Source organism: Terrapene carolina, unplaced genomic scaffold, assembly GCF_002925995.2.
Source record: "Terrapene carolina triunguis isolate 2854851 unplaced genomic scaffold, T_m_triunguis-2.0 Scaffold33715, whole genome shotgun sequence".
NCBI classification, from domain to species: Eukaryota; Metazoa; Chordata; order Testudines; family Emydidae; genus Terrapene; species Terrapene triunguis.
In genome coordinates this window covers 4,102,361-4,115,187 of record NW_020698066.1, presented here as the reverse complement: position 1 = coordinate 4,115,187, position 12,827 = coordinate 4,102,361, and the positions used below count along the sequence as shown (strand labels likewise).

General features: G+C 42.7%; 1 protein-coding gene across 1 annotated transcript in view; it reads right to left on the bottom strand.

The window, feature by feature from the left end:
* The window catches only part of LOC112104948 (late secretory pathway protein AVL9 homolog), a 69,922-nt gene that overhangs the window by 33,755 nt on the left and 23,340 nt on the right, over positions 1–12,827 (bottom strand). The window contains 2 exon segments of the mRNA XM_024197555.2: positions 3,370–3,455; positions 9,989–10,109. Of these exon segments, the coding sequence (XP_024053323.2) occupies positions 3,370–3,455; positions 9,989–10,109 (207 nt within the window).

Sequence of the window (12,827 nt, the reverse complement as noted above, 5' to 3'; positions counted from 1 at the left end):
CCCCCCCCCCCCCCCCCAGTGTAGACCAGCCCACAGTTTCAGATCACTAATTGCAATTTTGGTTTGGACTTCCATTATTTATAATGTCTGTTTCTGTTATAGTCTCTTGCACTAAATGAATTAGTGAACAAATTTGGCACGAAACTTTCCATCCTGATGAGGAGTTGACATTGCTAGCTCTGTTCAAATCACAGACGACTCAATTCTACACTTTCATGCCTGAGCTACTTTTTCCAGTACACAGCTGGTCAGGAAGTCATCTGCCTACAGTAATGTTGCCTAGGCAATGTGATGTAACTTGGAGCACTGCACGCCTTGCCAGCAAAACAAGACAACGGCCGACATGAACAGATTAATTACATGCAAGGCTTTCATATGCTTGTAGAATAAAACATTTTTTGTGAATTCTGAGGCATGCAATGCATGTGCTGCATACATAGACAGCACACCACTCGGCCTAACTCATTGTTGTCTATGGCCCCCCCATGTTGCTGTCACTGAAACTTCAATTGACTTCAATGGTGCAGTATCAGACCTTAAGGCAATATGCTTTACAACACTACAAATAATCAGAACAATTGGTCACAGTTGTGTTCTTAACTCACTGCACAGACAGTAGTTGCAAATAGAATCATAGAAATGTTAAGCTGAAAGGGACCTCAAGAAGCCATCTAGTCCACCTGCACTCCCCCATGCTGAGGCAGGACTACATATACCTAGACAACCTCTGACAGGTGTTTGTCAAACTTGTTCTTAAAATCCTCCAAAGATGGGGATTCCACAGCCTCCTTTGTTAACCCTTAGAATTAGAAAGTTTTTTTCTAAAATCTAACCTAAATCTCCCTTGCTGCAGATTAAGCCTATTACTTCTTGTCCTACCTCTAATGGACAGGGAGACAATTGATCACTGTAACAGCTCTTAACATATTTGATGACGGTTATCAGACCGTCCCCCTCAGTCTTCTTTTCTCAAGACTAAACACACACAGGTTGTTTTAATCTTTATACATGGAAGGTTTTTTAAATCTTTTTATCATTTTTTGTTGCTCTCTTCTGGACTCTCTCCAATTTGTCCACATGTTTCCTAGCACGTGGTGCCCAAAACTGGACACAATACTCCAGCCCTGGCCTTGCCAGTGCAGAGCAGATTGGAACAATTATCTCCTATGTCTTACATATGACACTCCTATTAATACACCCCAGAATGACATTTGCCTTTTTTCACAACTGCATCACAATGTTGTCACATATTCTATTTGTGATCCACTATAACCCCAGATTCTTTACTGGGATAGTAGTTCCTAGCCAGTTTATTCTCCATTTTATAGTTGTGCGTTTGATTTTTCCTTTCTAAATGTATACTTTGCATTTGCCTTTATTGAATTTTATCTTGGTGATTTCAGACCAATTCTTCAATTTATCAAAGTCATTTTGAATTCTAATCCTGTCCTCAAACTGCTTGCACCCCTTCCAGCTTGGTGTCATCTGAAAATTTTATAAGCAGAGTCTCCATTCCAATATCCAAGTCATTAATGAAAATATTAAATAGTACTGGACTCATGACAGATCCCTATGGAGCTCCACTAGATATGCCCTCTCAGTTTGACAGTGAACCATTGAAAACTACTCTGAGTATAAGTTTTCAACCAATTATGCAATAACTTTATAGTAATTTTATCTAGACCACATTTGCCTAGTTTGCAGAGTATTACTGAGATGACATGCACAGTCTTTGGTACTGAAGACTGTTTAAAAGGCACCAGCATAAATAGAAGGCAATGGGATGGGGAAGAAACAGGTATGTTTAGCTCAGGGTGATTTGACAAGCAAAAGGCCACAACCTCTCCCTCCTCCTTCTCTGACACAATACCTATACAAAGGAACCAGTTGAAAAGCTTTGGTCTGGAAAGTGTGTTTCATGCTTGGGCATTTTCTTCTAGCCAGATGTAAGTGGAAGTGGCAACACCTGTGGAGTCAGCTGCTCTCTCAGCTAGAACAAATAGTTCTAACATTTATCAGCAGGGCTAGAAAGGGTAGAGGCAGAAACCATATAGCCAAATGATTCTCTTATATTGTACAAAACAACAAGAATGTGGATTACAGCCCACATATCTATCAAAAAGCCAGATTGGGCAGAATGCTGAAGTTGTTGCTACATAAAACACATATTGCTTTATATTCCACTTGTTCCAAAACAGTTCAATTTAAAATCTATTTACCCTCTTAATGGTTAGTAAACAGCAGAAACTGTAATCAGCAGTATAATAAAACTAAGTTAAAACAACTATACAGTTAAATACAGAGAGACTTTAACCACAGGATACCACAATAATTGCCTATTGCACAAATGCTGAATAAACCAGAGTCAATACAAAAATAATAATAATAGAATTGCAATTATGCATTTAATATTGTAAAGTTGATTCAAACAAGAATTAATAAACAGACTTTAAAAGTAATCCAAATGTGATTGGGGGACAATATAAATAAAGTACACAGCATGTCATTTAAGACTTCTGAACATAAAAGTTATCCAGAACTCCTTCTAAAAACTATTAGACATTCAAGGTTGTTGCATGTCATTGGAAAGGTTATTAAACATATTTTAAAATAAGTGTGTAATAACATTAGAGAGTAATTATAACTACAAACATTGTGCATTGTGCCAAGATTTTAAGATGTGATGGGCACAATATAATATATCAGATCAAGTACAAGACAATTTCCTCAAAGAGTGGGACAATACACACTACAACCCCCTTTCTGCCCTTATAGCCCCAAAATACTTCCCTGAAAATGTAACTGGTCTGGACAATAGAGAACTACATTTAATGGAAAACCAGTGCAAAAGAGAATTTTGATCCACCTTGAAAATTTACTTTTTTCAAAGGAGACCAATATCTTTTCTGGAAATAAAGGAGATACATGAAGGAAGAATTTGTGTGTCTGTGCAATAGACAATAGAGGTACCCAAAGATCTTCTAAGGGCTGTTACTGGAATAATTTAAATCTGCTTTCAGCAAGGAGTTCCACTTCCCTGGCAATATAAATTCTTAGCTAGCCTGACAGATTCTTCCAGCCTACTTCAGCTTCTGGGAGCTCTTGCCTGGTAGATTCGCTGTAACCAAAACATATAATGGGACGTGTAAGGAGACTGACATGAACCACAATGTTCCTGGTCATGAAAGAAAAGAGACTTCTTCAGCTCTAAAGGTGCCTACTCTGCAGATTCATAGATTTTAAGGCCAGAGAGACCATTCTGATCAGATAGGGTTGATCTCTTGTATAATGCAGGTCATAGAATTTCACCCATTCATTTCTGTATCAAACCTACAATTTTATTCTTGCATCTTTGCAACTATAAATTACCTTGGCTTCAATCTGCCTATAGCAAGAGACACCATATATTGTGGTTCGATCTCCACATCTTGGGGGCAAGTGGAAAAACACAGTATCTAAGAAAGGAGAGAAAAAGCTTCATCAGCCACCAATAGAACGATACATCAACATTTTGTATTTTCAGCTCTGTAGTCATCTTTTTCAACATTACTCTCATTTACAAAAGCCTTACTGAAGAAATTGCACTTTCTACCAGCTCTACCCTTTTGTAAGTAGCGCTGAAGTCTTTGTGTCTAAATCTGACTAAACTGTTTCAGTAACTAGTAAACAACTCACTTTCGCTCTGTGCAAAGGTGCCAAATAAGCAATATTTATGCTATGACATGACAAAGGGTACTAAAAAAAGAGCTTTTCATTAAAGCTGCAGGGTTTACTTCAAAGCTAGACAGTGTTTAATAATTATGCAAACAGATAGATATGTTACTGCCACTAACTGTTAATTGCTAATTTATAGATACAGCAAAGGCAAAGCACTCGTTAGAAGAATTCTGTTTTGCAGTTCACAACATTTCACTATGAAGTGAACCCTGTCTTGAGAGTGACTAAAATTGGTTACTGACTTTATAATAATGAAATGAAACAGAACTGTACTTTAAAATATGGAGTAGTCTCTTGAGGAAAGGAGTTAGGTACTAAAAACGGTCAGTCCTTTTTACAGATTTCACTGCATTCTAAAGAGATTGGCTAGGGGTTTAGTAGAATTTTTAATAAATGTCTCTCCAAGCCAATAAACAAGTAGCCTAATTCCCCATTTCACTGGACACTAGTAACTCCTACACTGTGAATTACTCATAACCTGCACAGGAAAACCAGGCCCAATATGTTATAGTAAATTTACGGTAATCTTATTTTGAAATACATTTGGTAATTCCAACTTAAATCTTTAGTGTGTTTCTGGCCATAAAAACCCAAGGATATACACCTAACAGGTTTAGTTGCTTTGTTGCTATGCTAGCTTTGAAGCAATCTCTCTTACTTCAAAATATGCACTAATGACCTGTTGCTGTGGTAATGAAATGACAGAAAGTCAACTATTTAGCTTTCATGCATAGGGCTGTGGCACTGAGCCAATGTAGAAACAACTTCACTCACCTGGTCCTACTTCCTGCTTTAGAATGCACTCAGTAGATCATTTGATATTTAATTATACAGAAATGAACCCAAGTCAGGACCCAACACAGAGTCAAGGAGTGGCCTTTTACTGATGCAAAGATCAATTCTTTTGATACAACTCCTATACTTTTGCTACCAATTCCAGATGAAATACCTCTAAAATTTAGAGGGTCAGATGCAATTTGAATTAGAAACATAACAAAACCCTAATTAAAAGTAGTATCAGGGTATTTTTGTGATTTTACAATTTCTTCTTTTTAAAAGTTTTCTTCTCCCCTGTTGCTGTGCAGAGAAAAAATGGTTTCTCACCTTCTCGTAAGTTTTGTTCTTCAAGATCTGTTGTTCATGTCCATTCCAATCAGGTGTGCGCGCACTGTGTGCACAACAGCTGGAAGATTTTCCCCCTAGCAGTATCTGTAGGGTTGGCCTGGGTGCCCCCTGGAGTTGCAACTTCATGGCACCCAATATAGGGCCTTGCCGACCCAACCCCACCTCAGTTCCTTCTTGATGGGTACTCCGACAGAGGGGTAGGAGGGAGGGTATTGGAATGGACATGAACACCACATCTCAAAGAACAGTTACGAGAAAGTGACTAACCGTTTTTCTTCTTCAAGTGCTTGTTCATGTCAATTCCAATCAGGTGAATCACAAGCCTAAGTTCAGGAGGCAGGGTCAGAGTTGTCCACCTATTGGAGTACCGCTCTACCAAAGGCTGCATCGTCTCTGGTCTGCTGGGTAATTGCATAATGTGCGGCGAAAGTGTGTATGGAGGACCACGTTGCTGCCCTGCATATTTCCTGGGTAGGAACCTGAGCCAGGAATCCTGCTAAAGAAGCCTGTGCCCTGGTGGAGTGTGCAGTGATTGGAGGGGCTGGCACCCATGCCAGGTTGTAGCACTGTCGAATGCAGGACGTGATCCACAATGAAATTCGTTGGGAAGAGATTGGAAGACCCTTCTGTCCGCCACAGTCACAAACAGTTGAATGGGCTTCCGGAATGGTTATGTTCTTTCGTTATAAAAGGCAAGTGCTCTGTGGACATCCAAAGAGTGAAGCCTCTGCTCCCTGCCGCTCGAGTGCGGCTTAGGACAGAACACTGGAGGAAGATGTCCTGGTTGATGTGAAACTGGGAGATAACCTTCAGGAGGAAAGCTGTGGCCTGAGCTGAACCTTGTCCTTATAGAACATGGTGTAAGGAGGCTCTGATGTTAGGGCCTTGAGCTCAAACACCCTCCTGGCTGAGGTTATTGCCACCAGAAATACCACCTTGTACGAGAGGTAGAGTAGGGAGCACGCCGCTAGCAGTTCAAAAGGCGGTGCCGTCAGTCTGGAAACGACCAGGTTGAGGTCCCAGGCTGGGACCAGCTGCCTGACTTCCGTATATAACCTGTCGAGACCTTTGAGGAAACGGTTGACCATAGGGCTGGCGAAGACTGACCAGCCCTCTGAGCCTAGATGGAAGGCAGAGATGGCGGCCAAGTGAACCCTTATTAATGACATGGACAGCCCCTAATGCTTGAGATGGAGAAAATAGTCTAATATAAGTGGCACAGAGATGAGTGTCGGGGCTGAATGATGCCAAGTGGAAGAGATTTTCAATCTGGTCAGCGCAGCAAGGTAGGTAGCCCTGGTGGAGGGCTTTCTACTGCCAAGGAGGACTTGTCTAACTGGGTCCGAGCAAGAGAGCGCCGTCGGGTTCAGCCATGGAGCTTCCATGAGGTGCAACGACTCGAAGTTTGGGTACTGAAGCCGTCCGTGATCCTGAGTTAGTAAGTCTGGGAAGAGTGGCAAGGTGACTGGAGCTTTCACGGACATTTCCAGGAGTGATGTGTACCAGTGCTGGCGAGGCCAGGCTGGGGCTATCAATATCACCGAAGCTTGTTCCCTCCATATCTTGAGGAGCACCTTGTGAATGAAAGGGATAGGTGAAAACATGTAGAGAAGATAGCCTCCCCATGGGGAGGCGAAACGCGACCGCAATGGAGCCCGGGCTGTGATTCAGGAGGGAGAAAAACTGCTGGCACTTCCTGTTGCGTCACGTGGCGAACAGGTCTATCTGGGGAAAACCCCACTAATGGAAGATTGCGTTTGCAACGTCTGGGCAAAGGGAACATTTGTGGCCATGGAACGACCTGCTGAGATAGTCCGCCAACTTATTCTGTATTCCAGGGAGGTACGATGCTTGCAGATGTATTGAATGGTCTACACAGAAGTCCCACAGCACAGGGTAGAGAAGCATGCACCCCACCGTTTGTTGATATAAAATATCGCCGTGGTGTAGTCTGTCATAGCTGATATACATCTCCCTGTCAAGTAGGCTCAGAAAGTCTGTCATGTGAGGCGCACCACTCTCAGCTCTCTGACATTGATGTGGAGAGCGAGTTCTGCCTGAGACCAGAGACCTTGTGGCCTGAGGTCTTCCAGATGTGCTCCCCAGCCCAAGGCTGACGCATCCATCACTAGCGAGAGGGATGGCTAGGGGCTGGTGAAGGGGACCCCTGCACATACTACCTATTGGTCAAGCCACCACAGGAGGGAGTCGAGTACCAGGCGAGGCAGGGTTATGATCCAAGCTGTCCCAGACTGGCCGATACACTAACGCTAGCCACGACTGAAGAGGTCGAAGTCTGAGTCTGGCATGCTATACTACGTAAATACAAGCCGTCATGTGTCCCAGGAGTTTCAGGCAATTCCTTCCTGTGGTGGTGGGGAACTGCCTGAGACCTCATACGATGTTGCCGAGGGACGGAAGCCTTACTTTTGGGAGGTATGCCCTGGCTTGTGTCAAGTCCAGTACTGCCCCTATAAACTCTGTCCTCTGAACCAGGGACAACTTTGATTTCCCCTAGTTCAGAAGGAGGCCCAGTTTGTCGAACGTCATTCTTATGAAGTCGACTTGTGCCTCCCCTTGAGACCTGGAGCTACCCCTGATGAGCCAGTCATCGAGGTACTGGAACACCTGTACGTGCCACCTGCGCAGGAATGCAGCCACGACTGCCATGCATTTGGTGAACACTTGAGGTGCCGCTGACAGGCCGAATGGAAGGACTGTGAACTGGTAGTGGGTGTTGTTCAACACAAACCTGAGGTATTTTCTGTGGGACAGAATTATTGCTATGTGAAATTACGCGTCCTTCAAGTTAAGGGTGGCATACCAGTCTCCTGGATCCAATGAAGGGCTGATGGAGGCCAAAGAGACCATGCGGAACTTAAGCTTCTTCATGAACTTGTTGAGCTCTCGCAGGTCTAGGATGAGCCTAGGCAAATAAGGTCCTGCACTGCCTCAGAAGTCTCCGTAGTGGAGGGGAATTCAATGTCCCGGCCATGACAGTCTGGAGAATGGTAATGGGCTGGACTCGATTGGACCTCTTGCAGGGCAGGAGTTGACAAGCCCCTAGGAGGCACCAGGCCCGAAGCAGGCTGGATGGGCTGAGGCCTCCCTGCCACTGGCTCCTTAGGCTTAGGAGGGGGAGAGCGTCCCCTCTCCTGCTTCTTTTTCTTCTGGGGCACCGGGGACGAAGATCAGCGCCTGCCAGAAGTCTTATGTTTGGCGCCGTGTCAGTGCCGGGAGTTCTTAGCCATCTTTCTTGGTGCCAGCTTGCGCGCCATCGGCACCAGTGTACTGCGCAAAGAGGAGGCAGCGCTCGGCATGGGCTCCGCCGATCCGGGGTTGGACTGCAGACGGAGTGCTGCCTTCATGAGGAGAATTCTGAGTCTCTGCTTGCAATCCTTAAGGGTCTGCGGCCGAAACCCCTTGCAAATGCGGCACTTGTCATTTGGGCGACTCTCGCCGAGGCACTTCAAACAAGAAGTGTGCGGGTCACTCTTTGGCATCACTTTCCCACAGACTTCACACAATTTGAACCCCGGCAACCAAGGCATGCCCCAGTGTTGGGGAACGAAACGGGGGGGAGAGACGGAAACTTAGAGAAACTACTAACACTACTAACAAATAATCTAACTATATAATAATAATAAAATATATGGAGATATACCTATCTCATAGAGCTGGAAGGGACCTTGAAAGGTCATTGAGTCCAGTCCCCTGCCTTCACTAGCAGGACCAAGCACTGATTTTGCCCCAGATCCCTAAATGGCCCCCTCAAGGATTGAACTCACAGCCCTGGGTTTAGCAGGCCAATGCTCAAACCACTGAGCTATCCCTCCCCCGCAACAGACAATGGGATACTGCTAAAGGCACTTGCAATAGCAAGAGTGAGGGAAGTTCCAGCTAGCTGTCACCGGTGGTATGAAGGAACTGAGGGGGGATCCGGTCAGCAGGGCCTATATTGGGTGCCATAAAGGCGCAACTCCAGGGGGCGCCCAGGCCGACCCTATGGATACTGCTGGGGAAAAAATCTTCTGGCTGTCATGCACGTGGCGCACGCACACCTGATTGGAATGGACATGAACAAGAACTCAAAGAAGAAACAGACAAATTGACTGTACGTGGCACCACAGTACATAAAAAGTACTGTCACAAATGCACAAAGAAAAAAATCTGGAATGAAAAAAAATATTTTCTCTCTAATCTTTCAGTTATAGGACCCTTTGGCATTACTTGTAAAAGTAAAACATTTTCAAGTGTTCATTTTAAAGTGATCCCTTTTTCTCCAGCGCCTATAGTGCTATTTTGATACTGATTCAGAATTTGAAACTGAAAGTCCCAGACAATAGGACTTGTGTAAACTGATCCTTGGTTTCTCAGAAAGCTGGTCTTCTTGAGGAGGAAGCATAAAGCAAGATTAAGAGAAAATTTTTAAATAAAATATTTCATTTTTCCATCTATAGACAGAGCAAAACTATCTATAGATATAGATACCTATAGCCTGCTATGCCTTGGCTAAGTCCTAAATATGGCAAAATTATTCTCCCACCTTTTCATTCTGAAGGTCACTACTCTTCATAGCAAGTCCTCCTGCCCTTCTCATTGGTTGGTTCTCACTATATGATTTCTGCAGACTGTCAATAAGGATCTGTAGAACACATTTTGAGAACCACAGATCTATTTAAGCAAAAACAGATTGCTTTGTTTACACACTTCTGAATACTTTTTCTCCCACCTCCAAAAATATTTACAGGATCAGATTTCCTTAATGAAGGTTTTGAGGAGTGTGGGTTATTTTATTTTATTTTATAACCATAGGCAAGTGAGGTTGTACCCTTTAAAGGAACCCCCTGTATTGAGTGAAGATTTCCTGCTGCTGCATTCTCATGATCAGGGTTCAGTTTAAAAGCCCAAGTATTTTAAGCTGCTTCTTTTTACAGATTCCATTTCTGTAAAATCCATTTCTGCAGTTGTGGACTAAACTGCAAAATAAAGATTAATAGAATGCAAGTAGTCAGAAGCCTGGTTAATTAATAGTTCAAGTGTCAGGATTCTTTCCCCCCTAGTAGAAGCACACAGGAGGACCCAGTCTTCAGCTACTGCCACTGATCCTCACTCAGATGCTGTAACCTCATGTTTGCTTTCTTACCTTCTTGATAGTTGTGAGCTCCATCTGGCAAGGCAAGGAAAGGCAAGTATTTCCATTCTTCTGGTAAACTGTGGCTGTCATGTCCTTCTCCTGGGATGAGGGGAGGATAGGAGAATTCAACCTGAAGAAAAAAAAAAAAGACCATGTTACCAAAAACAGAAATACATAGAAACTGCCACACCAGATCAGTCCAGTGGTGCCTCAAGACTGGAATTCTGTCTCCACTGGAGGCTAGAACCAAGTGCTTCAGTTTAAGGTGCAAGAAATTCCATTGTGGACAACCTGCATGAGGGTCTACATCCTTTATACCATCTACTTGTGGATGATTTCACTACAGTAAAACCTCAGAGTTACGGGAATGGGGGTTGTTCGTAACTCTGAACAAAATGTTCTTCTTTCAAAAGTTTACAACTGAACATTGATTTAATACAGCTTTGAACCTTTACTATGCAGAAAAAAAAATCCTGCTGTGACGGGTTGGATCACAGAAACCCCCAGGGGGCTGCCAACTGATGTGCCAAGACTACTTCTGCCCCTGCTTTCCCTGCCAACTTGGGACTCCAGCACCCTGTCTTGTTGAGCCAGACACGCCAGTCTGCTCCAACACAGACCCAGGGTCTGAACCACATGCCCCAACGCTGCAGATTTAACTGAAAGCAGTTTAAGAAGTGTTCCTGTCTTTAACACTCAGATGCCCAACTCCCAATGCGGTCCAAACCCCAAATAAATCCGTTGTACCCTGTACAAAGCTTATACAGGGTAAACTCATACATTGTTTGCCCTCTATAACACTGATAGAGAGGTATGCACAGCTGTTTGCCCCCCCCCTCCAGGTATTAATACATACTCTGGGTTAATTAATAAGTAAAAAGTGATTTTATTAAATACAGAAAGTAGGATTTAAGCGGTTCCAAGTAGTAACAGACAGAACAAAGTGAATTACCAAGCAAAATAAAATAAAACACCAAGTCTAAGCCTAGTACAGTAATGTTTGTAATAAAACTGAATACAGATAAAATCTCACCCTCAGAGATGTTTCAATAAGTTTCTTTCACAGACTGGACGCCTTCCTAGTCTGGGCACAATCCTTTCCCCTAGTACAGCCCTTGTTCCAGCTCAGGTGGTAGCTAGGGGATTTCTCATGATGGCCGCCCCTTTGTTCTGTTCCACCCACTTATATATCTTTGGCACAAGGCAGGAATCTTTTGTCTCTCTCTGGGTCCCCACACCCCCCTCTAAATGGAAAAGCACCAGGTTAAAAATGGATTCCAGTTCAGGTGATATGATCACACGCCACTGTAAGACTTCATTACCCACTTGCCAGCACACATGTATACAGGAAGACTCACAAATAAAACAGAGCCATCTACAGTCAATTGTCCTGCTTAATGGGAGCCATCAGGATTCCAAACCACCATTAATAGCCCACACTTTGCATAACTACAATAGGACCTTAGAGTTATATTTCATATTTCTAGTTTCAGATACAAGAGTGATACAGTTATACAAATAGGATGACCACACACAGTAGATTATAAGCTTTGTAATGATACCTTACAAGAGACCTTTTGCATGAAGCATATTCCAGTTACATTATATTTACGCTCATTAGCATATTTTCATGAAATCATATAAAGTGCAACGTCACACCTGCTTTCCCTTTATTTTTAGTCGTTTCGGTTTAGTACAGCACCGTACTGTATTTGCCTTTTTTGGGGGGTCTCTGGTGCTGCCTGATTGCGTACTTCCCGTTCCAAATGAGGTGTGTGGTTGACTGGTCAGTTCGTAAGTCTGAGGTTCTACTATATCTATATTTATAACTAAGTACTACTTTGAATCTTATTAAGACCTTGCCTTCAGTAATCTCTTAGTGCAATAAGTTCCACAGGTTAGTTGTGTGCTAAGAGTATTTATTTTTATCAGTTTTAAAAGTGTTGCTTTTCAATTCCATTTGAAGTCCTTTTGTTCTTGTACTGTGAGAAGAGATAAATGGGAACTTCTGATTCACTCTCGGTATCTCATTCATTATTCTGAATACCTCAATCATATCCCCTGTTCATCATCTTTCTAGTTAAGAATCCTAATCTTCTCAATCGCTCTTCACATGAAGTCTCACTATACAGCTAATCATGTATAGCCCACCTTTGGGCCCCTTCTGTATTTTTGGTATGTATTTCTAGAGAAGGGTTGGCTAGAATTGAACAGAGTACATTCAAGGGGGAAAACATAGCATTTAGTTATATAATGGCATTATAATATAGTCACTACTTTCTAGCCCATTCTTTATGCAGCCTAACTTTTTATTGATCACTTCTATGCATCAAGTAGATATTTTCATTAAGCTGTCCCATGACACCTAGGTCTTCTTCCTGACTGGTTACAGTTAAAATCGAATGTAAAAGAATGAACAGAGCATCTTGTTTTGTGCGGTTGAAAATCTACACCTACTACATGGTTTTGAGGGTGGAGGGAAGGAGATGTTTTCAATTCAAGTGCACAAATCAATTTGTCTGCGATGAAAGAGAAAGGATGACCCTTAAAATGCAAGACTCTACAAAAGTAACAGTAGTGCAGACTAATCAAGCAATCACTGAAAAAGTGAGTGAGATGGAGGTTCTGCTTTACAGAGTCACTGACATTATGGGTACTATCTTCAACAGTATAATAAATGTGACAATCTAATATTGCCAATTAAAAAAATCCCACAAAAATTGTTAAATGTAATAGTTAAATTAACTTGTCACAATGAGGGAGAGAGAGCTCTAGCCAAATCTTCATTTATCAGTAAAGAGAGCGGAGGTTATTAAGGGAGAAAATATAATTTCTGTTAGAAGATGTT